This window comes from Bos mutus, chromosome 8 (assembly GCF_027580195.1).
Source record: "Bos mutus isolate GX-2022 chromosome 8, NWIPB_WYAK_1.1, whole genome shotgun sequence".
Lineage (NCBI taxonomy): Eukaryota > Metazoa > Chordata > Mammalia > Artiodactyla > Bovidae > Bos > Bos mutus.
The window spans coordinates 104,236,363-104,263,755 of NC_091624.1; the positions used below are offsets into that span (position 1 = coordinate 104,236,363).

Below are 27,393 nucleotides of genomic sequence, written 5' to 3' on the forward strand. Positions count from 1 at the left end.
ATCAATGATATTCCCTAAGAAGCTTCTGGAAGTTTTGAGATTTTTTTTAGAAAACCAAATGTGAACAGAGACAGGTTTAGTAATAACATATAGAAATAAATCCAGAATTTACTTATACTGAATATAAATAAGCTTTTCTACTAAAGAGTAAAGACTTTTCTTCATGTTGCCCTCATTTGAGAGGGTTAAAAGGTGGTGACATAGTTTTCCAGCTAAATAGAGAATTATGGGATAATTGATACATCCATTGTTGTTGGATTTAATTGAGAATAAAAGGTTTGTGAGAAAGAAGAAAACATTCTTGGAGTATAGTTTAGTCATTGAGAAAGATAAGAGATTAAAGTAGGGCTTTCAGAATAAATACCAGAGGGAGTTTTGGGAAAAAGCTAAGATTCAAGGAGTGAATATTTTGACCCTAGTTGATAGTAAATCAAAGCCACTATAAGGTTCTAACAGCATGTTTTAATTATTAAAAATCCCATCATTTTAAGATGCATGAAGAAACATAGAAACATGTGCACGCTTGCACACACATACACTTGCACACACGCACACACACTCTCTTTCTCCTCCCAGTCTTCCAATCCAAGTTCCTGTAGAAATAGTCATGGAGGAGAGAGGGAAGAGAAAGATGACACAAGAAAAGATGTACCATGTGCTCTAGTTGTCCCTCTCACTTGAACTTACTGTTTAGACACGGAAAATGCGTAATAAAATGGTGTGTACCGTCGTTCCCCACTAGCAGCCGTTTCTTTAGATTTCCCAGCTTCACCTTTTTTGGGCCCCTATTGTGTCTGAAGGAAACTCAACTGACACGTCAGCAACGCTTCTCAGCCAGAAGCTGGCCAGGGTTGTGAGATGATTCTAGAAGCAACTGATTCCGCACCACGTTCTCTGCTCTTCTTTAGCCCTTTCCAAGGGTCTGGGTTTACTGCTGACTCTTGCATTTTGATGTAAGGTCAAAGAGACAGGGTCACATCCGAAAAGACCTTTTATTACTAAATTGTGCCTTCTCCCGGAAGGCAACAATGGAGGGTCCCTCAAAGTGCGATTCTGCTACCTAATCCATAAAGGCTGCTGACTCCCTCAGTTCTCAGCGCTGAGGATTCCCTCCCCCAATTCCCTCCAGTCGCGCTTTAGGCTCTGCACCAGTTACTCAATGCTTTTTTTGAAGTCCGGCTAGCTAAGCACCGCCTTCCGTCGTGAGTGGCCCGTCACTCTGCCCCGCTGTGCAGTTGTGATTGGCTGGCAAGGCGGTGTCGATTGGCCCCGTCCCCGCTTCCCTTTGCCGCGCTAGTGGCTCGGGATTTACCCAAAGGTGGAAAGTGGGATTCCAGCGGGCGGCGCTTGGAGCAGGTGCAGACGCATTCCTGTTCCCGCAGTTGCTGTTTTTTCTCCTCTAGTCGTGAGTCTGAGTCAGGAAAGGACTAGCATTCTTCCTTTGCCGCTAGAGCTCCAGAACCTAGGCACCTCAGACATCTCATTTCATCCGTTATTCCGCGGTCCCTGTATAAATCACCTGCACATTTGTCTCCCCGGAGCTCAATGCTCAGAGAAGGTGTCGAAAGGGAATTTCAAGAGTTTGAAAGAGAGGGTCTCCTTGGACCGCGGGGAGCTGTCTCAGGTGCTGAAGCTTTCCAGTCGTTGGTCCCTGCCAACACGACACGGAGTCAGGCAGCACACTCTCATTCCCGGCTCATTCACGGCTTCCCCATGCCTTGGATAAGATTCGTTTCAGAGCCGTGAATATATCCCTCTGTATCATGGCCTACGTGAGACATTTTCGGACTTTAGTTTCGGGATTTTACTTCTGGGAAGCGGCACTGCTACTCAGGTGAGTCCTCTTGTATTTAACAGTTGGAGAACTCATTCAAGCCTTACAACCACTTGTCATTGATGAAACCAAGGATGCAACTCGAGGTTGACTTGTTGAAAGTATCCCTTAAATAGTATTGTTTTCTATCTAACAGTCTGTTTTCTATCTAGCAGTCTGTCTCTTGAGACCTCTAAAATATATAACTTTGCTTTATTTTCACTAATTAATGTATTTTATTAACTGGCATCTTCTGTTATTTGCAACTGAGATTACCCTAGGAAAAAAATATTTCCAAAGCCTAGGATTTTCCTTCTCAAATTGCGTTTATAGCTTCTTTTTTTCTAAGTGAATTATAAATTCTGGGTGTTACTCTCGTTTTGAAAATTAAAAAACATTTAGTAATTAGAAGTGGAACATTACTTACATTTTAGAAGACAAAAAATATCCAGAACATAAGCATTTAGTGATCAGAGAAATTCTGAATATTATTTATATATCCAGAGGTTAAGTTTAAATGAATAAAATAATAAAGGCCTTGAAAGTACTGTTTCCTAAAGAACTTAGTTTGTGGAGACAAAGTGATAAATAAATCACTAGGTATGTTCTATGCCAAGAAAAATCATTTTGTAGAAAATAATAAGAAGCCTACTGAACAGTAAAATTGTTCTATGATGTGCTATTTTCTTATCATCTCCAGTCATATTTGGTAGGCTCTTTTTCTTTTTAATTAAAAGAGAAGAGACACTAAGCACAAGATTAATTAATTTAACCCCATTCTTAATGAAACAATATACAAGCCAATGTAAAATCTATTTTACTATTATAATTACCTTAAAATTTCCATTTTATGGTTCACAAGCTTTTCAAAAAGATTGAAATAAAAAATTTGAGTGCTAAGTTATATGTATAATGATTTCCATTTGATGTATGTAAATATTCTCTCTGGGTTGCTATGTCAATTTTTCATCTTTAGGCACCTTGAAAAATATAGCACATCTCATAAAAACTACCTTTAGTAACCAAGAACTAATTGTGAAGGCTACTATATTTCTGAAATTACTGGTTTTTCCTGAAGTAAAGAGTTGAACCATTGTAAATCAGAATATTTTCAGGGAAAATATTTTAACATTGTAAATTTTTGTAACTTTACAACTGGTACAAATTTCATATATAGTGATAAAAGCAAAGAATGTAGAGCTTTTACATTTATGTACATTTTATGGAAAAGAGTGCAAAATTCATGTCATAAGATAAGCTGATTATTTTATTATAATTATCTTTTAGTATCTTAGATAATAATATGCGTACTTATTTTCTCAAAGAAATCAGAAGAGCTTAGTTGATACTTAGATTTAGGATGTTTAATGTCATAACTAAAATATTTTGATCGATGAGGTCAAATTTGTATAATAGAAAATCACCATGATATTTGCTATAATATATTCTTAGAAAGAATTCATATTAATTAATATTAAATAATTTAGTTTAAAATCCTTCTTATGAATACTTCGGAAATGTAATCACTCAAAAAAGATATATCCACTATAGAAGTTTGTGCAATACATATATTCTTCGTCAATTTCTTTCACAAATCAAATAAAAATTTTCTCTCTTTTCTCTTAGATAAAAGTAGCTCATCACTCTGAAGGATTTTTAATCATACATAAAAAATCAAATATTTTAATTTTTCAGTGATGGTCCTTGAAGGAAAATTTCCTATAGAAATTTCCTTTTGAAAGTGAAGCTCCCTCTACTGGAAATATCTTATAAAATACAGTTTCTTTACAGAAACTCTGCTCACTGAGCCTATTTGTGAGGTATTGAGCAAAAAAGGAAAACATGTAAAGGAAAACAATAAATTCAAACAAGTATTTTTTCAAGTTCACAAATATATCTTTTTAATTTAAAAATACTATTTCCAGGGAAATTTGGAAGTAAGAACAACAACCAGAAACCATAGATAGTTATAATTAAATAGCATACTAGTAAAAGCATTTTTGCTTTTTTTTGCTCTTTTTTAAAAAATTTTATTTTATTTTTAAACTTTACAATATTGCATTAGTTTTGCCAAATATCGAAATGAATCTGCCACAGGTATACATGTGTTCCCCATCCTGAACCCTCCTCCCTCCTCCCTCCCCATACCATCCCTCTGGGTCGTCCCTGTGTACCAGCCCCAAGCATCCAGTATCGTGCATCGAACCTGGACTGGCAACTCATTTCATACATATTATACATGTTTCAGTGCCATTCTCCCAAATCTTCCCACCCTCTCCCTCTCCCACAGAGTCCATAAGACTGTTCTATACATCAGTGTCTCTTTTGCTGTCTCGTACACAGGGTTATTGTTACCATCTTTCTAAATTCCATATATATGTGTTAGTATACTGTATTGGTGTTTTTCTTTCTGGCTTACTTCACTCTGTATAATATGCTCCAGTATCATCCACCTCGTTAGAACTGATTCAAATGTATTCTTTTTAATGGCTGAGTAATACTCCATTGTGTATATGTACCACAGCTTTCTTATCCATTCATCTGCTGATGGACATCTAGGTTGCTTCCATGTCCTGGCTATTATAAACAGTGCTGTGATGAACATTGGGGTACACGTGTCTCTTTCCCTTCTGGTTTCCTCAGTGTGTATGCCCAGCAGTGGGATTGCTGGGTCATAAGGCAGTTCTATTTCCAGTTTTTAAGGAATCACACTGTTCTCCATAGTGGCTGTACTAGTTTGCATTCCCACCAACAGTGTAAGAGGGTTCCCTTTTCTCCACACCCTCTCCAGCATTTATTATTTGTAGACTTTAGGATCGCAGCCATTCTGACTGGCGTGAAATGGTACCTCATAGTGGTTTTGATTTGCATTTCTCTGATAATGAGTGATGTTGAGCATCTTTTCATGTGTTTGTTAGCCATCTGTATGTCTTCTTTGGAGAAATGTCTGTTTAGTTCTTTGGCCTATTTTTTGATCGGGTCATTTATTTTTCTGGAGTTGAGCTGTAGGAGTTGCTTGTATATTTTTGAGATTAGTTGTTTGTCAGTTGCTTCATTTGCTATTATTTTCTCCCATTCTGAAGGCTGCCTTTTCACCTTGCTCATAGTTTCCTTTGTTGTGCAGAAGCTTTTAAGTTTAATTAGGTCCCATTTGTTTATTTTTGCTTTTATTTCCAATATTCTGGGAGGTGGGTCATAGAGGATCCTGCTGTGATGTATGTCAGAGAGTGTTTTGCCCATGTTCTCCTCTAGGAGTTTCATAGTTTCTGGTCTTACGTTTAGATCTTTAATCCATTTTGAGTTTATTTTTGTGTATGGTGTTAGAAAGTGTTCTAGTTTCATTCTTTTACGAGTGGTTGACCAGATTTCCCAGCACCACTTGTTAAAGAGATTGTCTTTAATCCGTTGTATATTCTTGCCTCTTTTGTCAAAGATAAGGTGTCCATATGTGCGTGGATTTATCTCTGAGCTTTCTATTTTGTTCCATTGATCTATATTTCTGTCTTTGTGCCAGTACCATACTGTCTTGATAACTGTGGCTTTGTAGTAGAGCCTGAAGTCAGGGAGGTTGATTCCTCCAGTTCCATTCTTCTTTCTCAAGATAGCTTCAGCTATTCGAGGTTTTTTGTATTTCCATACAAATTGTGAAATTATTTGTTCTAGCTCTGTGAAGAATACAAAAGCGTTTTTTTTTTATAGGTTTAGTTTAAAACTTTTAAATTGAGATTATAAATACATACAGAAAAGTACAAAAATAGCAAAGTTCTATATGAAGTGGCACAAATGTAACACCCCTATGTAAAGAGACCATGGATCAAGAAGCAGAATTCTCAATATCACAGAAGTGTTCACCCTGCTCACCCTCTTACCACCATATCCCTTCCTAAGCATCACTTTGCCTGAAGATAGTCTCTATCCTGGTTTATGTAACAACATTTTTTCCTGCTCTTGAACTTTCTATAAAGACTTATTTGGGTCTGCTTTATTTTATGAATTGTATGTGTTTTAGCTATGTTGTAGCATTTAGCAATAACTTATTCTCATTTATGTATAGTATTCCATTTGTGGGGGTTCCCTGGTAGCTCAACTGGTGAAGAATCCTCCTGCAATGCAGGAGACCCTGGTTCAATTCCTGGGTTGGGAAGATCCCCTGGAGAAGGGATAGGCTGCCCACCTCAGTATTTTTGGTTTTCCCTGGTGGCTCAAATGGTTTTAAAGAATCTGCCTGCAATCCAGGAGACCTGCATGTGATCCTGGATGAGGAAGATACCTGGAGGAGGACATGGCAACCCACTCCAGTAGTCTTGCCTGAAGAATCCCCACGGGAGCCTGGTGGGCTACAGTCCATGGGGCTGCAAAGAATCGGACACGGCTGAGTTATTAAGCCCAGCCCAGCACATTCCATTATATGAAGACATAACAATTTATCCCTTGTCCTACTGAGGAATATTTGGGTATTTAAAAAAAGTTTTTGGTTAGTGCTGCTATGACCCTCCTTGAGCTTGCTTTTTTTGGTGAATACCTGTGAATACGTGCATTTTGGAGACTATGTGAGTTGGGTCCAAGAGTTTCACTGGGCAAAGAATTGCTGTAATATAGGATGGATATGCAGAGAAGGCAATGGCAACCCACTCCAGTACTCTTGCCTGGAAAATCCCATGGGCGGAGGAGCCTGGTATGCTGCAGTCCATGGGATGGCGAAGAGTTGGACATGTCTGAGCAACTTCCCTTTCACTTTTCACTTTCATGCATTGGAGAAGGAAATGGCAACCCACTCCAGTGTTCTTGCCTGGAGAATCCCAGGGACAGGGGAGCCTGGTGGGCTGCCGTCTCTGGGGTCGCACAGAGTCGGACACGACTGAAGCGACTTAGCAGCAGTAGCAGCAGCAGCAGCATACATTTTAGTAAATGAGTTTTATTAAGGCAAACAGCAGAACAAAAATATTTACTACTATAGTACAGTTAGGCGTATTCATTATCAGAATACACCAGGTATTAGAAACATAGTGTTTAAAAGGGACTTATTAAAGAGGCTAATTCTTTCAATAAATACAGGCATAAGAAATCTAAATTTCCTAGTAGTGAAGTTTTAAAAATTTTCACCCTTTGCTCAGATATTGCAGTTTTTGAAAAAAATTTTCTTTGGCTTTTGGATTCTAGTTCTCATACTAGTGAAATAAAGAACAAAACACCAGTGTTCAGCTTTCTTTGAAATGTAAATAAGTGAAGATTATGAAGAGCTTGCAGAGCAATTTCCAAAAGCAAGAAAAGTGCCAGAAGTATTCCATCTAAATCAATTATTTTCACAACATGCAATTTTGTTTTTCATCTTGATAGTTTGATAGCAACACAAACTTGCTATTTGGATAAGTTGTGGTACATTGTGTCAAAAACTGAATGTATGAATTTCAGGCTTTATGATAATCACAAATAAAATATTTTCTTGATTGACTTCAAAGTCTAGGAAAAACATTTTGGCGTAGAATGTCTTTTTTTTTTTTTTTTTTTTGGTATGTTTTGGAAGATGGAGAAACTTCTTTTTAATGTTGGGTCTATTTTCTTATGTAAGACTTTGAAGAAAAATGTACTTTAAAGAATAAACTCCTACTGTTATGATAATTTCTTGTATGTAGGTACTATAGCAGGATTCTATACACTAAACATAATATATGCTTTTTTCCTTTGTTTCTATGAATAATCTACATTTTCCTAAGTATAGAAGGCTCATGGCCCAGTTCTTTCGTCAATGCCTCAAGCAGTTTGCCCTGCCGATTCAGGAAACAGCTTGTAAAATATTTCCTCCTGTATATAATTTTTCTCTCCCTTGATCCCTTGATATACTGAGGCCAGTCAATCACCAAGTATGTGTTTAATGTGTAATGTTAAGCAATTCAGCAAGATTTTTCACCACATTCTGTGCACACGTGTTTGTGCTAGGTACAGTGTGGCCATGGGTGATCGAGAAATTATCACCTTTTCATCGTGAAACTTAGAGCCTAGAAGTAAAGAAAATACAAAGGTCCAAGTGACAGACAGCAACAGAAGTGGCAACGTTTTAGGGACTGTGAAACAGGGAAGTTCTCCAGAGAATCGGTAGTTGTGCTGGATCTTATAAGATGCTTGTTCAATGGGCAGAAGTGGGATATAACGAAAATATTCTATTTTCTATTCCATTTCCTATCATTAGGAAATGTATAGGAATGTAAAATCATTCCTATGATACAATCCTATAGTATGCTGAGGGAATGGTGATGGTCAAATTCAGTTGAAATATCTCCAGTTCATTGTTTAATTTCATATCTGCTAGCAACAGCTATAGAGCTCACTACAATAATAAACCTGCTGAAAGGTAGAGGAGTTGCAGCTTCCTTTCATAATGGAATATGGATAAAATTTAGAGGCAAATAATTTAATTATAACTGAATAGTTAACATTATAGGAATGGCCTTGTAATTTGGCTCAAAAAAGCTCTACAAATCCTTCTCTCTCAGAGGTAGTGTTTACCTCAAAATTATCATTAATAAGAAGCTTGCTCATAACCACCAGGAATAGTAAAAACTATAATATGTGGACAGACAACAATGACAAAACTACTAGAAGACAATGACAGTCTGCTTGTTTTAGAATTTGGAGATCATGTTTGAATTTATCATCAAAATATGATCTCTCTAAAAAAAGACTATCAGGCAGAGGATTTGGATTGTTGGAAGAAAGGATGCCAGTGAACTGGGTTTGGGGTGTTTGAGTCTGAGATGATAGCAGTAGATCTATTGTATCTTGCTATCAGCTGAGAATGCAGAGACCCTGCTTGAACTGTAGATTGAACAGTTACAAAGGTGATCACACTGTGTGCAAAAAAGAAAAAAAAAACAGAAAAATTATTTATCTGAAATGATGGCAGAACATTTAGAGCAGGCACAGAGAAATACTTAGAGTTCTGAGCTAAACTGTGGCCATGAGACTGATCATAAACAAGTGACAAAGAAACAGATTTATCATAATTTTATACTGTTGATCCCAAGGCCTTATCAATAGAGTATATCTATCACTTTTCTATAGAGCCTTCAAATGCTCTATAGGTATGTTATTTACTCAGTCATATCCAACTCTTTGTAACCCCATGTACTGTAGCCCTCCAAGGTCCTCTGTCCAGGGAAGATTCTCCAGGCAAGAATACTGGAGTGGTAGCCATTCCCTTCTGCAGGAGATTTTCCTGACCCAGGGATCGAACCCAGGTCTCCTACATTGAAGGCAGATTCTTCATTGTCTGAGCCACCAGGGAATCAATGCTCTAATTTCAACTAATCTCATAAACTAGTCCACAATCATGGATGGTATATTTTACCCACTTAAGTTCTCTGAGGAGATTTTAAAAGGAATTATTTTGGTGAAGATGCATCTTTAACTTTTCCTTACTTCATGAAGCATATAACATGGAGCCTCTTTGATTTTCCAAGCAAACCTGTCTCAAACTCTTCCCTAAAACTCTTCTCCTATCCTGATACTTGGATTAACCATACTTATTGAAAATGAACTCCTGTGCATGCAAATGTCCATGTTGAAACATGGGTGGTTTGTCTTTCTCCACTAGAAGAAAGCTATAGCTTTGTTTTGCTTAGGAAAATACATCAAGTAGAGAGACAAGTGAGTCACCTTCAGAGAACTGGTTCTGGAGTGAAGGCAGGCATTCCAAGACAGGACCAACTGTTTGGTCCTGTATGAAAGCGTATGAATAGAATGAGCTGTTCAGCCCCAGAAAATGAAGCTGTTCTAACAATTGCAAGGCAGCCACACACACTTTAGGAAACAAAGTTTGAAATCCTTAGGTGTTGGCAGAAGAGGAAACAATAGTAAAATAGTTAATAAGCAGCCTCACTATAAAGCATTCCTGAAATTCAGAATCTCCATACTAGAGATGTTTTTAGAAGGGATTAGCAATGCTAAAGCTGAAACTCCAGTACTTTGGCCACCTCATGCGAAGAGTTGACTCATTGGAAAAGACTCTGATGCTGGGAGGGATTGGGGGCAAGAGGAGAAGGGGACGACAGAGGATGAGATGGCTGGATGGCATCACTGACTCGATGGACGTGAGTCTGGGTGAACTCCGGGAGTTGGTGATGGACAGGGAGGCCTGGCGTGCTGTGATTCATGGGGTCGCAAAGAGTCGGACATGACTGAGCGAGTGAACTGAACTGAGCAGTTACCTCTCAGACAATTTAATACACAGAGGCAATAACCTCAGTGGAATAATTAAGAATATCATAAAATGGAAATGTTATCAACACCCTCTGAAATAGTTTATTGCATGGAATAAGTTCCAATGCGAATGATGAAGAATTCTTAGGCATTCATGCAAAATTTGCATACAGACAAAAATAACGAATTAGGAATGATAAACTCAGATATTTCTGATCCTATTTTACAAACATTGCCCATATAGGATGGTTAGGCTAACATCAGAGATAACTAGTTCTTTCAATATCCTACCTAAATTTGAAAATATCTCAAAAATATCTACAACAGGTAGTCATCCTGTGAACATTTAAATTTCGAGCAATAAGGGCCTCTTTACCTGAAAAGGAAAATATGTATCAAGCCATTTTAATAATAAATAAAAAACAAAATGTCATGTTATTTTCTCCTGGCGATAGGAAACTTTTTCATGCCACCTGTGGTTCCCCCTTCCTGCCAATATTTGTGTATTTTCTTCTTCTTCTTCTTTTTTTTAATGCTTGCCTCTTTACTGAAAATGACCCATGCCTTTATTTGAGGCATGTTTTGAATCAATAGCCTTTTTCATGTGGTTGCTCCTTGCATGAAGCCTATATGCTCCAGGTCTAGAGTGCTTGTAGCTCTAGAATCTCTTTGTATCATTATAAACATCTATTTAGCAATTACCACATTCCAGGAAGAGCACAATGTGCTGGAGCAACAGAATCTCAACTTTCTATAATATACCATTGTGCTGGTGTGTGTGTGTGCACATCACCTTCACATGTATGTTTTAGATTTTCATGCAGGTCTTGTCTCTCCCTCTTAATTGTTAGTCCCATGAGGATTGGATTGTTTTTGATCTTGCTGTACTCCCATAATATTTAATTCAATGTCATGCGTGGAGTAGATGCTCCATAAACAACAAATAAATACCAAGATGACACATTTGTTGTCTCTCTTTATCTATGATTTTAGATTTGAATTTTATTTAAATCTGTGTTGAGTGAGAAGGGAATCTTGTGTTTTAGATACCATAAAGGATATAAAATCAAATAAATAGCTTGGAAGACATTACCTGCTCTGAGAAGAAGTTATAAAATAGATAAAAATTGTCAGCACCCAGTGGAAAAATAATGGATTTACTTCTCCTTATCACCATGAAAAGTTGAAATTTCTATTGTATAATGCATTATTTTTCAACCTTTTTCCCCCATCATTGCCTCCAAAAGAGCTTTTTAAGAGATATTTTTAGGCTTTCTAATTGACTGCATGAAATTATAACATCACTGTGTGTTTATATTTGTTCATGTGTGGTATATAGATACAAATACATAGAGATAGATCTGTGCTTTACATGTAAGAAGAATAAAAATTTTCACCCTACAGTCTGTTTGGAAATAAAAGAATAATCAGTAATACAATATCAAATGCCATAAAAACAAAAAAAAAAGTATAGAAGACTATTAGTCACCTTTTCAAGAACACTCTAGGTGCAAAAGTACATGTGCAAATATGTTATCATAACTTGAATGGTGAGTTAAAGAAAAAGGCAAAAAGATTCCCTTTTAAAAATTAATTTTTATTGGCATATAGTGACTTTACATTGTGTTAATTTCTACTGTACAGCAAAATGAATCAGCCATATGTAAACACATATCTCTTCCCTTTTGGACGTCCTTCCCATTCAGGTCACCACAGTATATTAAGTAGAGTTCCTGTATTATACAGTATGTTCTCATTAGTTATCTCTTTTATACATAGTATCAAGTGTGTAAATATGTCAATCCTTATCTCCAAGAAGCTATAACAAGGGAAAGTAACAGTGAACACAGTGAGATTTACAGTTCCTGATTTGCTTGTTTAATTTTGTGTTTACAGTGAAAGGGAATTTGAGCTTGCTTACATCTTGGAGAAAGAAGTCAGTAGATTAGGAAATACTTCCAAAGACACAAGAAGGTTTAGAAGAGAAGAGGCAATGTCAGTGATGAGATGAAAAGAAAGAGTTTTCAGAGCAGTAGTTGAAGGGTAGCTTTTGAACCAGAAGAGTGTAAGTCTTTCTCTGGGACTGATGCAGAATGTGACAGGAGTAGATACGGGAACTACGATTTTGTAATTCAGCGGCTGAGCACTCAGTTATCTCTTTGAAGGAGGAGACAAGGTCATTAGTCTGGGATAAAGATGAACAACAAAGCAGACAGGTTGAGGCTGATTTTGTGGTTACAAGACATAGAATAGAGCCAAGTCCACGTTACTGCTGCTACAAGGCAGGCTGTGCTCCCAGCTCTCTTAGAAGGGTCGGTCCAGCCTGCTACAGCAGAAGCCCTCTTCACCCTGCGGAAGAGTGGAATGAATTCTAGGACATGATCTTTATTTTTTTTTTAATTGGTTTGATGATGGGCTTACAATATTGATTTCTTTCATACATCAACATGCATTAACCAGAGGCGTCCATATGTCCCCTCCCTCTTGAGTCTCCCTCCAACCTCCCACTCATTCCCAGCCCTCTAGGTCATCACAGAACCCCAGTTTGAGTTCCCTGAGCCATACAGCTAATTCCCATTGGCTGTCTGTTTACCTATGCTAGTGTATATGCTTCCATGCTACTCTTCATTCATTTCACCCTCTCTCTCTATGTCTGCATCTCCATTGCTGCTCAGGGGAACAGATTCGTCAGTACCATCCTAGATTCCATATATATGCATTCCCCACTTAGGACATGATCTTTATTCAGGCCTCACTCATTTAGGTGGCAAAGCCAGAGACAGAACCCACATGACCTAATTCAAATGAACTGCTTATTTTTCCAAAAGAGCACAGTGATTTATGTTCTCCTATGGTAAAAAAAGAAAAGATCATACCCTTCTTTAAAAGGTGAAATGTGACTCATTCAGTTAAAATCACAGTAAAAGGTTTTAACAGTTTCATAAAAAAAAATCTAAGAATGAGACCCACTTTCAAACTTTCTGCTCTTCTCAGAGATCTGTACATGCGCACAGTGTAGGAGTGTACACTCACATCTCTGAACCCTTTTCTTTCACATCTTGAAAATAGGTAGTCTTTTCCTATGAGGCATTATCTCCAGGGATCTTGTTATGCTTGACTAAAGGAAAACATATATTCTTATGGGAAAAGGAAATAATGTCTATAATCCAGAAGCTTTTATATCTTTTTGTTTCTTGAGAAACTGTAAATGTTTTGCCCAAAATGATTGATGGAAAGGGAAAGAAAGACTGGAGATGAGGCTGAGTGAAAAAAGGGCAGAAGGATGTATGTATACAACTTCAGCTGAATAGTAGCTTTAACTAATTTATATAACTAATTGATTTAAGGTAACCAACTAATTGGAGAAGGCAATGGCACCCCACTCCAGTACTCTTGCCTGGAAAATCCCATGGATGGAAGAGACTGGTGGGCTGCAGTCCATGGTGTCGCTGAGGGTCGGACACGGCTGAGCAACTTCACTTTCACTTTTCACTTTCACGCATTGGAGAAGGAAATGGCAACCCACCCCAGTGTTCTTGCCTGGAGAATCCCAGGGATCGGGGAGCCTGGTGGGCTGCCTTCTATGGGGTCGCACAGAGTCGGACATGACTGAAGCGACTTAACAACAACAACCAACTGATTTAAAGTACAATCACTGATTGTATCTTGCTAAGATCTTCCCTCTCAATTTTTAAAAATTAATTAATTTATTTTAATTGGAGGCTAATTACTTTACAATATTGTAGTGGTTTTTGCCATACATTGACATGAATCAGCCAAGGCTGTACACCCTGTCTTAATTTTGAAAAAAATATAATCCAATAAAACCTTGATATGTAGTCTCATTTTCACTAGAGGGAATTGAACAACAACATACTCACCACTATATTTACCTTTCCTCACCACTTCCAGTTGTAAACTCCTTTTTGCTGTATTGTTGATTCCCTTCTTCATTCTGCATCATTTCTCTCTCCTTAAAGGAACGTAACCATCAGGTAAATGTAGGGCTTCCCTCACCATGGAAGTATAGTGGCCAATAACTCAGATATGCTTAAGTCAGAACACATTCCACCGAAAGGTGACATTAGCATAAACACTGGTAGTCACACAAAAGGGAATAGCTACCACAACCTGAATAAGTCAGTGCTCTGCTGGTTTAATATTATTACGGAAAAAACCTGAGTATGGCTCTGTTTTAATATTCTGTGTACATTTCTTTTCAGATTCAGAGACCCAGAGATTGGTGCTTTAAAATATCATTCTTTTATGCCCTCAATCTGATTGATATGGGGATTTTTAAAAACACCTTTTATTAGTAAGCATTCATTGATGCAAGCACGATCAGTTCAAAATCAAGCAGTACTCTTTCTGCTGTATCATTTCCTTTGTAAGTATAACTCAGCTAAACATCTCAAGTAAAAGGATGATTTCTGTATCACTCACTTCTGGCTGGTGGGATTTTACCTCTTTATTTTTACGATATTTTAATGAAATTTTGGGTACAGTCGACATAGACTAAAATGAAATTTTATAAAACAAGTTTTATGCACATTTTAAAGGTCTAATAAATGTTTTGTCAAATGAGATTCAGAAGAGAAATACAGTTCTTAACATTCCCCCCACGTTGGTTTGATGTAATCTCTTCTTAATTATCACTAGAAAAATAGTTCTGAAACCACATGCAGTGATGTTTGGACAAGTTAAACTGGTTGAGGTATATTTGGAATATAAGAAACAATATACTCTTGGATTGAATTTCAGAATATTCACACTTTATCAAATTGAGCTGTTATTTAGTTGCTAAGTCGTGTCAACTGTTTCACGACCTGATGGACTGCAGCCCATCAGGCTCTTTTGTCCATGGGATTTCCCAGGCTAGAATACTGGAGTTTTGCCATTTCCTTCTCCACGGGATCTTCCTGACCCAGGGATGTAACCTGCGTCTTCTGCATTGGCAGGCGATTCTTTACCACTGAGCCACCAGGGAAGCCAGCGAAGTTGTGTATTAGTGCTATTTGTTGATTTAGCTCCAGTGAGATGATGAGTGATGGGATCCAGTCTCTGCCTCATCCCTGAAGTTTCCAGCTAGCAGAGGAGATCATGGCATGAAGGTGTCAGATGTCTACAATGGAAACCAGTGATTGATAAGAACAGGTGGCCTGTAAGAATCCAGTGGAGAAGAGACCAGTTCCCACTCAGTTAAGCTAATAAAGGCAATGCGGAGGACATGGCATTTAAGCAAAATAACTAATAAAGTTCTTTAAGACAAACACGTGATTGGGGCACATTCTGGGTTTTGAAGTATTACCATTGAAACGCCTAGGGTGCCCTGAGTCTTTCCTGACTGAAGGAAAATTAAGTCTGTTCTTCCAAGAAGATTTTACCTTTCTAATTTTGATTTTGTTGATGACTCAGTGTCTTTATTGGCTTTATCGTCCAAGAGTACAACATACTGCAGAGTCAGATAAAAATCCCTGGTCATTTTTCAGTTGCAAAAAATAATGTTTAGAGGTGGTGAAGCTTTATGCCTCCTGGGTGTGTGTGTGTGTGTGTGTGTGTGTGTGGGTGTGTGTGTGGGGTGTGTGGGTGTGTATGTGTGTGTGTTGAGTGGACACAATTTGAATAAGAGGGTTTCAGAAGATCATTTGTAGAGATTAGGGTTTAGAATCAGGCTAAAGGAGGAAGTTTTTTTAGGATAAGTCAGAGTGAAAAGAAAGAATACCCATTCCCAGAAGGAAGAGAGAGTCAACATTATTTTTGAGATTCATGATTGGCTTGAAGAAATCAAGTGGTATTTCACTGATTTGACAAAGAAAAGGTGATATTGCTAACATATTTTCCATTGAATTTTGCTATTGGACTTTAGAATGTAACTAGTGTTTTTTTTGAAATGCTTAAGTATGCAACTGCTGTAGCAATTGATGTTCAAAACCCACACATCTGTATTTATAATTATGAACGTAATCATTATAGACACTTAGTTAAAACCAGTTTCCAGGTGTTTATGTGAATTCATTTTACTTAAGTAATACATGATTGTGTTTTCAGTATGAAAATTCAAATATTTCAGGTAAATCAACACCCTCCCCCACCTTGGTCACCACTGCTCTTAGTCTTTCCTTAGATGAATGATTGAAATGATTTGGTGTGTTTTTTTCCCCAGATCATATTCCATATATTTATATAAACGTATGTGCACATAAAGAAACACAGAGTGATTTTTACATTTTTTAAAGAAAAAAGTTTTACTTAGAGGAGTTATACAGTTTGCCCACTTCATATGTTTTCTTTCAGGGGGTGAGAGGTCCCATCGAGAGTTTGTTCTGACCTCTCACCATCCTCTTATTCATTCTACCCTAGAGGAGAAAACAGTCTTCTATCTGAGGAGTTTGGAAGGAAAATCTGGGCAGGTGTAGCCTGGTGCCCGCCTTTGTCCTTTTTACGTGGGGCTTTGAGTGAGGTGGGGCACGGAGGCATCATTTTCAATTCAACATTAGGAAGCCAGTGTGTCTTTGGATATCAGATAATTTCCCCCAAGTCATCTTTGTAACATCAATTTGATCCAAAATTTTTTTATCCTTTTGAAAAAATTTCTTGAGTTGTTTCGTATTTTGAGGAGTGGAGGAGAGGATGATAATTTGAAGTCTCTTGGATCCTGAGAGTTATATTTAATAATAACTATCACTTTTTACTTGCTATTTGTTTCACTCAATGATATTTCTTTTTTTATGTTTAAGATTTTATTTATTTTTTTTAAACTTAACATAATTGTAATAGTTTTGCCAAATATCAAAATGAATCCGCCACAGGTATACATGTGTTCCCCAAACTGAACCCTCCTCCCTCCTCCCTCCCCACACCATCCCTCTGGGTCGTCCCAGTGCACTAGCCCCAAGCATCCAGTATCATGCATCAAACCTGGACTGGCATCTCGTTTCATACATGATATTTTACATGTTTCAATGCCATTCTCCCAAATCTTCCCACCCTCTCCCTCTCCCATAGAGTCCAAGGGCTGTTCTATACATCAGTGTCTCTTTTGCTGTCTCGTACACAGGGTTATTGTTACCATCTTTCTAAATTCCATGTGTATGCGTTAGTATACTGTATTGGTGTTTTTCCTTCTGGCTTACTTCACTCTGTATAATAGGTTCCAGTTTCATCCACCTCATTAGAACTGATTCAAATGTTTTCTTTTTAATGGCTGAGTAATACTCCATTGTGTATATGTACCATAGCTTTCTTATCCATTCATCTGCACCATACACAAAACATCTAACACCATACACAAAAATAAACTCAAAATGGATTAAAGATCTCAACATAAGACCAGAAACTATAAAACTCCTAGAGGAGAACATAGGCAAAACACTCTCTGACACACATCACAGCAGGATCCTCTGTGACCCACCTCCCAGAATATTGGAAATAAAAGCAAAAATAAACAAATGGGACCTAATTAAACTTAAAAGCTTCTGCACATCAAAGGAAACTATTAGCAAGGTGAAGAGACAGCCTTCAGAATGGGAGAAAATAATAGCAAATGAAGCAACTGACAAACAACTAATCTCAAAAATATACAGGCAACTGCTACAGCTCAACTCCAGAAAAATAAATGACCCAATCAAAAAATGGGCCAAAGAACTAAATAGACATTTCTCCAAAGAAGACATACAGATGGCTAACAAACACATGAAAAGATGCTCAACATCACTCATTATCAGAGAAATGCAAATCAAAACCACTATGAGGTACCATTTCACACCAGTCAGAATGGCTGTGACCCAAAAGTCTACAAATAATAAATGCTGGAGAGGGTGTGGAGAAAAGGGAACCCTCTTACACTTTGGGAATGCAAACTAGTACAGCCACTATGGAGAACAGTGTGGAGATTCCTTAAAAAACTGGAAATAGAACTGCCTTATGACCCAGCAATCCCACTGCTGGGCATACACACTGAGGAAACCAGAAGGGAAAGAGACACGTGTACCCCAATGTTCATCGCAGCACTGTTTATAATAGCCAGGACATGGAAGCAACCTAGATGCCCATCAGCAGATGAATCAATGATATTTCTTTAAACACTTTATGTACAATAACTTTATTTTTCTTACTGCTGTACAAATCTAAAGCGGGATTACATTAGAGATTTAAGAAAAAACACATTGATAGCTATCTAGGTGATCTTAAATTTTTATTGATGCCAACAATAGTACATCAGAAGTGGTGGGTCATAAGGAAGACGGGTCAGTAATTTAAATACAGACCATAAAGTTCCCTCTTACAATGACTGTTTACGCTGCCTTTCAATGTATTGTATAGACTACATTTAAACAGCTTTGCTGTTTTCTTCTCTCCTTCCCCATCTCTTCTCTTTCCATTTGTACTTACTTCCTTGGTTACCTCCTCTAGTCGCAAGGCTTCAAATATCATCTATTTGCCTATAGCATTTTCCAAACAATAAAAAAAGATGTCCTTACAAAATCAGTCTCTGGCGTCTTGCTGTAAACTTGCTTCACTCACCGTTTCCCCCATTTCAGTTCATCAAATCTCTTCAGTTGTCTAGGCCAAAAATATGAACTTCTCCTTGACTACTTACTACTCTCTTTAATCTGTTGGAAAATCATCTTACCTCAAGCTTCAAAGTACATCCAAAATATGACCAATTTCTATCACCTCCAATATGACAACTTGGTCTGAGCCACCATCACCTGAACTCTGACGATAATCTAACTGATCTCTGCCAAACATCTGGGCCCCACTCAAGTCTGATTTAATAGATCAGTCATGGTGATTCTTCACAAATGAAAGGCAAGCCATTCCATGTGCCTACCCATTGCTTTAACAATTTCCATTTCACTCAGAGTAAAAGCAATTTCCTTATAAAGACTCCTTTGTTCACAAATGGTTTGTTGTTCCATTTAATCCTTTGATCTGATTTCTCTCTATTATCCCTTCTAACTTGATTCTGGTCCCTTTTGGTACTGTGAATATATCAAGTGTGTCCCTGGCTTAGACCTTTGCACTGGTTGCTCTCTCTACCTGGAATAGATACTTGGCTTCAGGTGGCCACCTCCGTGACCTCCTTCAGCACCTAGATAAAGCGACCCTTCCTCAGTGAAGCTTACCCTAACAATTCTATGTAAAATGTTCACAGGTCCCCCAAGTCCTGTCACTTCTGATTATCTTTTGCTTTGCTCTGATTTTTTCTTCCTTTCAAAATAGTAAAGAATTTACTACTTTGTAATAGTTTTTGTTAATTATATTCCAGTCTGCCGAAATATAAGCTCATGGAAATAAAGGCTTTTGGTCTGTTTTGGTTTTTGCTGAATTCAAAGCCTCCAAACAACGCTAGGCATATTGTACATTTTTCAGCATCTAACAAAGAGTAAGTGTGGGTACTAAATGCATCAGCATTCCTTATTTGTCTTGCCTTGTCCATGACAAGTTTTAAACAAATTCTTGAATTTTTAAAATCCTTTACTATAATCTTTTTTTCAAAGTATAATTTGCACATGGATTAAAAATCAAATGGGACAGAGAGCTGAAATGTTGTTCATAGCCCATCTCCATCCCATCTTCATTGCACATAATTGTCCTTCTTAAAAACAATCAGTTTTAAATGTGTTTTACTTATTCTGAAGGCCTTTTCTATAATCTAAACAATATTCTTCTATTATTACTGTTTTATGTTTTGTTTCCTTTGCCTTTAGTTACAAGAAATGCGTCTTCAAAGACTCACTTTCTTTTCCCTCACACTCTTAATTCTATGCACATATTCGAAACTTCACGCCTCTGTGAGCCTGATAGCAAAATGCCCTTCCCAAATTTCTTTCTTCCAGTAAAAAGGAGATTGTTTTCTGATGTTTTTCACAGAGAACTCATCTGAAGAGATCCCACAGCTACTTTCTAAGTTGTATCAAGTCCTTCCAGGGTTCTATTTCTTGGTTTACTTCCTCATTTCACTACAGTATATTCTCCATGATTTTCTCAAGAGAACATTTATGCAGGTATACTGTTCCATTCCTTGAATTTGTGGCTGCTTAACGACTTCTCCTTTGATTCATGGATTGGCTGTAATACTGGACTGGATATATGGAATGGAAGAACAAGCCAGCAAGAACTTTGCTGGCTTTTTCTTGTTGTCTGGTAGCATAGACAAATACCCATTTGCCTAAAGCTGGTCGTGTTTCATTCTTTTGTGTTTTCCTTTTTCTTTCAAATTCCTTTGGGATCTTCTCTTAAATCTTAATGTTTGACAATTTTTCAATAATAGGTCTACCATAATTCTCTATTTGGACTCAGTGGGCCCATTCATTTTGAAAATATATGTTTTTTTTAAATTTATTTATTTTAATTGGAGGCTAATATTTTACAATATTGTATTGGTTTTGCCATACATTCACATGAGTCTGCCATGGGTATACATGTGTTCCCCATCCTGAACCCCTCTCCTACCTCCCTCCCCATCCCATCCCTCTGGGTCATCCCAGTGCACCAGCCCCGAGCACCCTGTATCATGCATTGAACCTGGACTGGTGATTCGTTTCACATATGATAATATACATGTTTCAATGCCATTCTCCCAAATCATCCCCCCTTGCCCTCTCCCACAGAGTCCAAAAGACTGATCTATACATCTGTGTCTCTTTTGCTGTCTCGCATACAGGGTTGTCATTACCATCTTTCTAAATTCCATATATATGTGTTAGTATACTGTATTGGTGTTTTTCTTTCTGGCTTACTTCACTCTGTTTTTATCTAATTCTGAAAATTCTCCCTCACCTCTGTCTCTGCATCTATCTCTCTATTTGTTCCTCTTTTCTCATCTTGCAGAACTTGTAGGAATCTCTTATTTGCTGACATCTCCTTCCTGTTGTCTTTTAATTAAAGTTTATACCTCTTTTGGTATATTTGGTATTATTTTAAAAATATTACAAGAAAGAGAGAATAAATACACACACTTGCTCTTAAACTATTTAAAAATATACATTTCATTATTTACATATTTATACTTAGAGCTTTAACCATCTGAAAGTAGTTTATATTCATGCTATGAAATAGATCAAATTTATGTTATTTTTGCCAATAATATATGGTTGGTTGTTGCTGTGTTGGTGGCCTGAAGATGTTCCTTCTGTTCGAGACATCCTTGCCTTTGCTCCCACTCAGCTCACATTTCAATGTCTTAGAAAGTCTTCATCAACCATGCCATCCAGCATGGCTGCTCTCATTTATTTTGTTTTGTCATCCTGGCTATTTTCTCTTGAGAACTTAGAGCAATCTCTAATCACCTTGATTACTTATGTGTTCCTTTATTGTCTGTTTACATACATACATTTATATGTTACATATTAAATAAAATATAGAAGAACAAATACTCTTCTTTGTCTTAACTTGGCAACCTGCTCATTTTACTCTTCTACAACATTTTTGAAATTTTTTTGGTTGATTTATTCTTAGATTCCTGAAAATGTGCTTTTGTTGTTATTTGGGAAATTCAGTGTACTTTTACTGAAACGCTTATGCCTACAGTGATTAGCGTAATGATACATGTGTATAAAACTAAAGATTCAAGTTTATAATTTTAAACTTAATTATTGTAAATGCCCGATTCACAACTTCGGACTTCTCAGGTTAAATAAAATGATTTACCAGGAGTATTTAAAGGGAATAAGAGCATGAACTATAATCTTCACAAGTTTTTGCTGTAGCTTGCTCCTGATCTTTTCAAGGAAGATATTTTTTTTTGAAAGAATATACAAAGTAGCATCTGGACAAAGGCTCTATGTGTTCTACTTCCCAAAGAGACAGCAATATTCTAAATCAAATAAAGGGTGTTTTATTGCTCTCTGGAGCTACAGTAAAGTTGAAAGAGCTGAATCACTGACTTTATCAGATAACATCATTGGGAAAACATATCCTTACTTGAACTGCTCTCTTGAAAACCTAACGTCTGTGAAAATAATAACACATTATATGATTTATTGAAAGCTTGCTGAGTTCCAAGTCTTCTTGGTTAAATATATATATAATTTATCCGTCTTATCACATATTTCAAGTACTATTTATTCATTTATTCCAAAAAAATTATATAATATCTCCTATTTGCCAATCAATGTTCCAGGATTTGGGGATACAGTAGTAAGTAAGCAAAAATCCCTGCTCTGATCCCTATGATGTTGTCTTCTAATAGAGGAAAACATCAAATTAAGAGGGAATAAATAGTAATTTTAGCTTGTGATATATTTTATGGAGAAAAGTAAAACAGAAACAGAAAGGGAAGAGAGAATATGTGAGAAGGGAAGACATTTTCTTTTTTTAAATGAATTTTTATTGGAGTATAGTTGATTTGCAATGCTGGGTGAGTTTCAGGTGTACAGCAGAATCAATTAGTTGTACATATACATGTACATATGCATGCTTTTAAAGATTCTTTTCCCATATTGCCCATGACAGTGTATTGAGTAGAATTCCCTGTGCTATCCAGTAGGTTTTTATTAGTTGTTTGTTTTTTATATGTGTATGCTTAGTCGCTCAGTCATGTCTGACTCTTTGTAACCCCATGGACTGTAGCCTGCCAGGCTCCTCTGTCTGTGGGATTTTCCTAGGCAGGAATACTGGAATGGGTTGCCATTTCCTACTCCAAGGTATCTTCCTGACCCAGGGATTGAATCTGGGGCTTCTGCAAGTCTCTTGCATTGCAGGCAGATTCTTTACCCACTGACCCATCAGGGAAGCCCCTATAGTAGTGTATATATGCAGGAGGGAAGACAGGTTCAAGGAGACCTTTTGAGTGAAGACTTGAAGGTGATGAAGGAGCAAAATGGTGGATCTAGATGAAACTGTCCTAACAGAAGAAGTGGCAAGTGTGAGGGCCCTTAGATGCCAGCATGCTTATTAAAACTTTTCAAAGAAACCATCCAGTAAAAAATCATCACAAATTTTTGTTTCTCAATGGAGATAACCTATTAGACTGGGTAAGTTTCTCTTAGATGTTTTAAAACCATACTTTAATTCAACAGGTCCAAAATTAAACCCACTAAAGATGCTTACTCCTTGGAAGGAAAGTTATGACCAACCTAGATAGCATATTCAAAAGCAGAGACATTACTTTGCCAACAAATGTTCATCTAGTCAAGGCTATGGTTTTTCCAGTGGTCATGTATGGATATGAGAGTTGGACTGTGAAGAAGGCTGAGCGCTAAAGAATTGATGCTTTTGAACTGTGGTGTTGGAGAGGACTCTTGGAAGTCCCTTGGACTGCAAGGAGATCCAACCAGTCCATCCTAAAGGACACCAGTCCTGGGTGTTCATTGGAAGGATTGATGCTGAGGCTGAAACTCCAGTACTTTGGCCACCTCATGCGAAGAGTTGACTCATTGGAAAAGGCTCTGATGCTGGGAGGGATTGGGGGCAGGAGGAGAAGGGGACGACAGAGGATGAGATGGCTGGATGGCATCACTGACTCGATGGACGTGAGTCTGGGTGAACTCCAGGAGTTGGTGATGGACAGGGAGGCCTGGCATGCAGCGATTCATGGGGTCGCAAAGAGTCGGACACGACTGAGCGACTGATCTGATCTGATCATAACTTTCAAAGCTGGTCTCCATTTACACACTGCCCTATATTGGTGAATGGTGTTTCCATCCATTTGGCTGCTCAAGCCAGAAAACTAAGAGCTGATGTCACCTAACTATTGCTGTGTAACACGGTATCCTGAAATGTAGTGGGTTGAAAGAAAAGTGAATGTTTAGTCCATGGGTCAGAAACTCAGGAACAGCTTAAGTATTAACAGATATTCTAGGTAAGAATCTTTCATTAGGCTACTGTCAAGATGTCAGCCTTGGTGGTAGCTCGTGAAGGCGTGACTGAAGTAGAGAATCTGATTTCGAGCTGTCTCAGTCAGATAACTGGTGAGTTGGTGAATCCTACTGATAGAAACTCTCATTTTCTTCCATGTAGCTACTTGAGTGGCTGAGGAAGAGTGAATAATTCAAAAGAGAGCTGAGTGGAAATAGCAACACATTTTGTGATTGAATTACAGGATTCACATCATCAAGCAGTTACTTTGCATAGGGAACATTCAGGAGGAGGAAGATTAAGCTCCACCCTTGAAGAGAGGGTTCAGGATGGGGAACACATGTATACCTGTGGCGGATTCATTTTGATATTTGGCAAAACTAATACAATTATGTAAAGTTTAAAAATAAAATAAAATGTAAAAAAAAAAAGAAAATTAGAAAAAAGAAAAAAAAATTTGAGTAAACAGATTGGTAGGTTGTACGAAAGGAGCTGAAGAAGATAGAGATGTGGTTGGATTACTGATAAAATTAGAAAGTAGGACAAACTGGATGGATATGAATATGATATGTGGAACCCAAGAACAGTCAAGTTATCAAAGATTTTCCTCCCGAAAAAATGTAAAGATGGAGTTACTGTTAGCAAAGTTTGGGGAGAATGGAAGAGAAATAAGCTTATGTGAGAATAGTAAGAGTTTGCTTTATGTTTGCTTTTATTAGAGAGCTAGGCTGCTGGCAATCTGTGACTATTTTATTCCAGTTTCAGAAACAGGATTTCAAGGGATGCTTAGCTTCCTGCTAAGACCTCTGTATTTTTGATTCATTCTTACTCAACAGTTGTAATTCTTTGGGCTTTCAAACCAACTCATAGGTATTCACTCCTTTTTATGTCCCTAAAATCCATAAAGCTTTCAAAATGTGTGCACAGACTGTTAACCACTCAGCTGATACTCTGAAGTTTGCTGCCATCCCTAAAGTACCTGGTTTACTTCTGTGAGTTTACTTTGTCTTAGATCTTGTGCTGTGCTGTCCTCAGTTGCTTCAGTCGTGTCCAACTCTTTGTACTTGAGCCCATCAGGTTCCTATGTCCATGGGATGCTCCAGACAACAAGACTGGAGTGGGCTGCCATGGCCTCCTTCAGGGGATCTCCCCACCCAGGGATTGAACCTCGTCTCCTATGTCTCCTGCATTGGCAGACAGATTCTTTACTGCTAAGTCACCCACCAGAGAAACCTGTCTTAGATCTTAGCCACATGATTTTTTTTCACTGTGTTTTTAGCTCTCTGATGCATGGTTTTGTTTTGTTTTCTTTTGAACCTAGTCTAGTGTTTTCAGTGCAAAGTTTAATTTGACTTAAAATATTGGCCTATAAATTCAATGTCTTATTGGCCTGGGGAGAAAACACCCTGAGGTTTCTTCATCTGTAATACACAAGTAATAATATCTTGCTAGAAAAGTTGTTATGAGAAAAAAATGATACCATATTTATATGAATCTTGTGCTTGAAAGATCAGGAAGCAACTCCATTTTTACTGTTCAGTTCAGTCACTCAGTCGTGTCTGACTCTTTGCGACCCCATGAATCGCAGCATGCCAGGCCTCCCTGTCCATCACCAACTCCCGGAGTTACTCAAACTCATGTCCATCAAGTTGGTGATGCCATCCAGCCATCTCATCCTCTGTCGTCCCCTTCTCCTCCTGCCCCCAATCCCTCCCAGCATCAGAGTCCTTTCCAATGAGTCAACTCTTCGCATGAGGTAACCAAAGTACTGGAGTTTCAGCTTTAGCATCATTCCTTCCAAAGAAATCCCAGGGCTGATCTCCTTCAGAATGGACTGTTGGATCTCCTTGCAGTCCATGGGACGCTCAAGAGTCTTCTCCCACACCACACTTCAAAAGCAACAATTCTTCGGCACTCAGCTTTCTTCACAGTCCAACTCTCACATCCATACATGACTACTGGAAAAACCATAGCCTTGACTAGATGGACCTTTGTTGGCAAAGTAATGTCTCTGCTTTTCAATATGCTATCTAGGTTGGTCATAACTTTCCTTCCAAGCAGTAAGTGTCTTTTCATTTCATGGCTGCAATCACCATCTGCAGTGATTTTGGAGCCCCCCAAAATAAAGTCTGACACTGTTTCCACTGTTTCCCCATCTATTTGCCATGAAGTGGTGGGACCAGATGCCATGATCTTAGTTTTCTGAATATTGAGCTTTAAGCCAAATTTTTCACTCTCTACTTTCACTTTCATCAAGAGGCTTTTTAGTTCCTCTTCACTTTCTGCCATAAGGGTGTTGTCATCTGCATATCTGAGGTTATTGATATTTCTCCCAGCAATCTTGATTCCAGCTTGTGTTTCTTCCAGCCCAGTGTTTCTCATGATGTACCCTGCATATAAGTGAAATAAGCAGGGTTAGGTTAATTAAAATATCCTAGGCCTCACCAAACTGCAGGGGGAAATATGATCACTTTAAAATGATAATCATATTTCACTGGCATATTGCTCACAATGGTAAGAATTAAGATCCAAGTATTCTGTTAATTTTTATTTATATCTCTGAGTCTCCAAAGATGTTCTAGAATCAGTTCAATCAAGTTCAGTACAGTTGCTCAGTTGTGTCTGACTCTTTATGACCCTATGGACTGTAGCACGCCAGGCTTCTCTGTCCATCACCAACTCCCGGAGCTTACTCAAACTTATGTCTATTGAGTCGATGATGCCATTCAACCATCTCATCCTCTGTTGTCCCCTTCTCCTCCTGCCTTCAATCTTGCCCAGCATCAGGGTCTTTTTCAATGAGTCGGTTCTTCGCATCAGGTGGCCAAAGTATTGGAGTTTCAGCTTCAGCATCAGTCCTTCCAATGAATATTCAGGAATGACTTCCTTTAGGATGGACTGGTTGGATCTCCTTGCAGTCCAAGCGACTCTCAAAAGTCTTCTCCAACACCACAGTTCAAAAGCATCAATTCTTCAGTGCTCAGTTATCTTTATAGTCCAACTCTCACATCCATACATGACTACTAGAAAAACCATAGCTTTGACTAGATGGACTTTTTTTGGCAAAGCAATGTCTCTGCTTTTTAATATGCTGTCTACGTTGGTCATAAGTTTTCTCCTAAGGAGCAAGCGTCTTTTAATTCCATGGCTGTAGTCACCATCTGCTGTGATTTTGAAGCCTGACAAAATAAAGTCTGTCCCTGTTTCCATTGTTTCCCCATCTATTTGCCATAAAGTGATGGGGCCAGATGCCATGATCTTAGTTTTCTGAATGTTGAGTTTTAAGCCAACTTTTTACTTTCCTCTTTCACTTTTGTCAAGAGGCTCTTTAGTTCTTTGCCTTTTGCCATAAGGGTGGTGTCATTTGCATACCTGAGGTTATTGATAGTTCTCCCGGCAATCTTGATTCCAGCTTGTGCTTCCTCCAGCCCAGAGTTTCTCATGATGTACTCTGCATATAAGTTAAATAAGCAGGGTGACAATATACAGCCTTGATGTACTCCTTTCCAGATTTGGAACCAGTCTGTTGTTCCATGTCCATTTCTAACTGTTGCTTCTTGACCTGCATACAGATTTCTCAG

The 27,393-nt window shown here is 38.0% G+C and overlaps 1 protein-coding gene across 2 annotated transcripts in view; it reads left to right on the forward strand.

The window, feature by feature from the left end:
• The first annotated feature begins 1,713 nt into the window (after positions 1-1,713).
• Positions 1,714-27,393, forward strand: part of GLRA3 (glycine receptor alpha 3) — a 201,029-nt gene continuing 175,349 nt past the window's right edge. Inside the window, exon 1 of one of the 2 annotated variants that reach the window (XM_005892179.2) lies at positions 1,714-1,834. In XM_005892179.2, coding sequence (XP_005892241.1) covers positions 1,764-1,834 — 71 coding nt within the window. In that variant the 5' untranslated portion in view covers positions 1,714-1,763. The remainder of the gene's footprint in view (positions 1,835-27,393) is intronic. The other variant, XM_005892180.2, reaches the window with a different exon arrangement.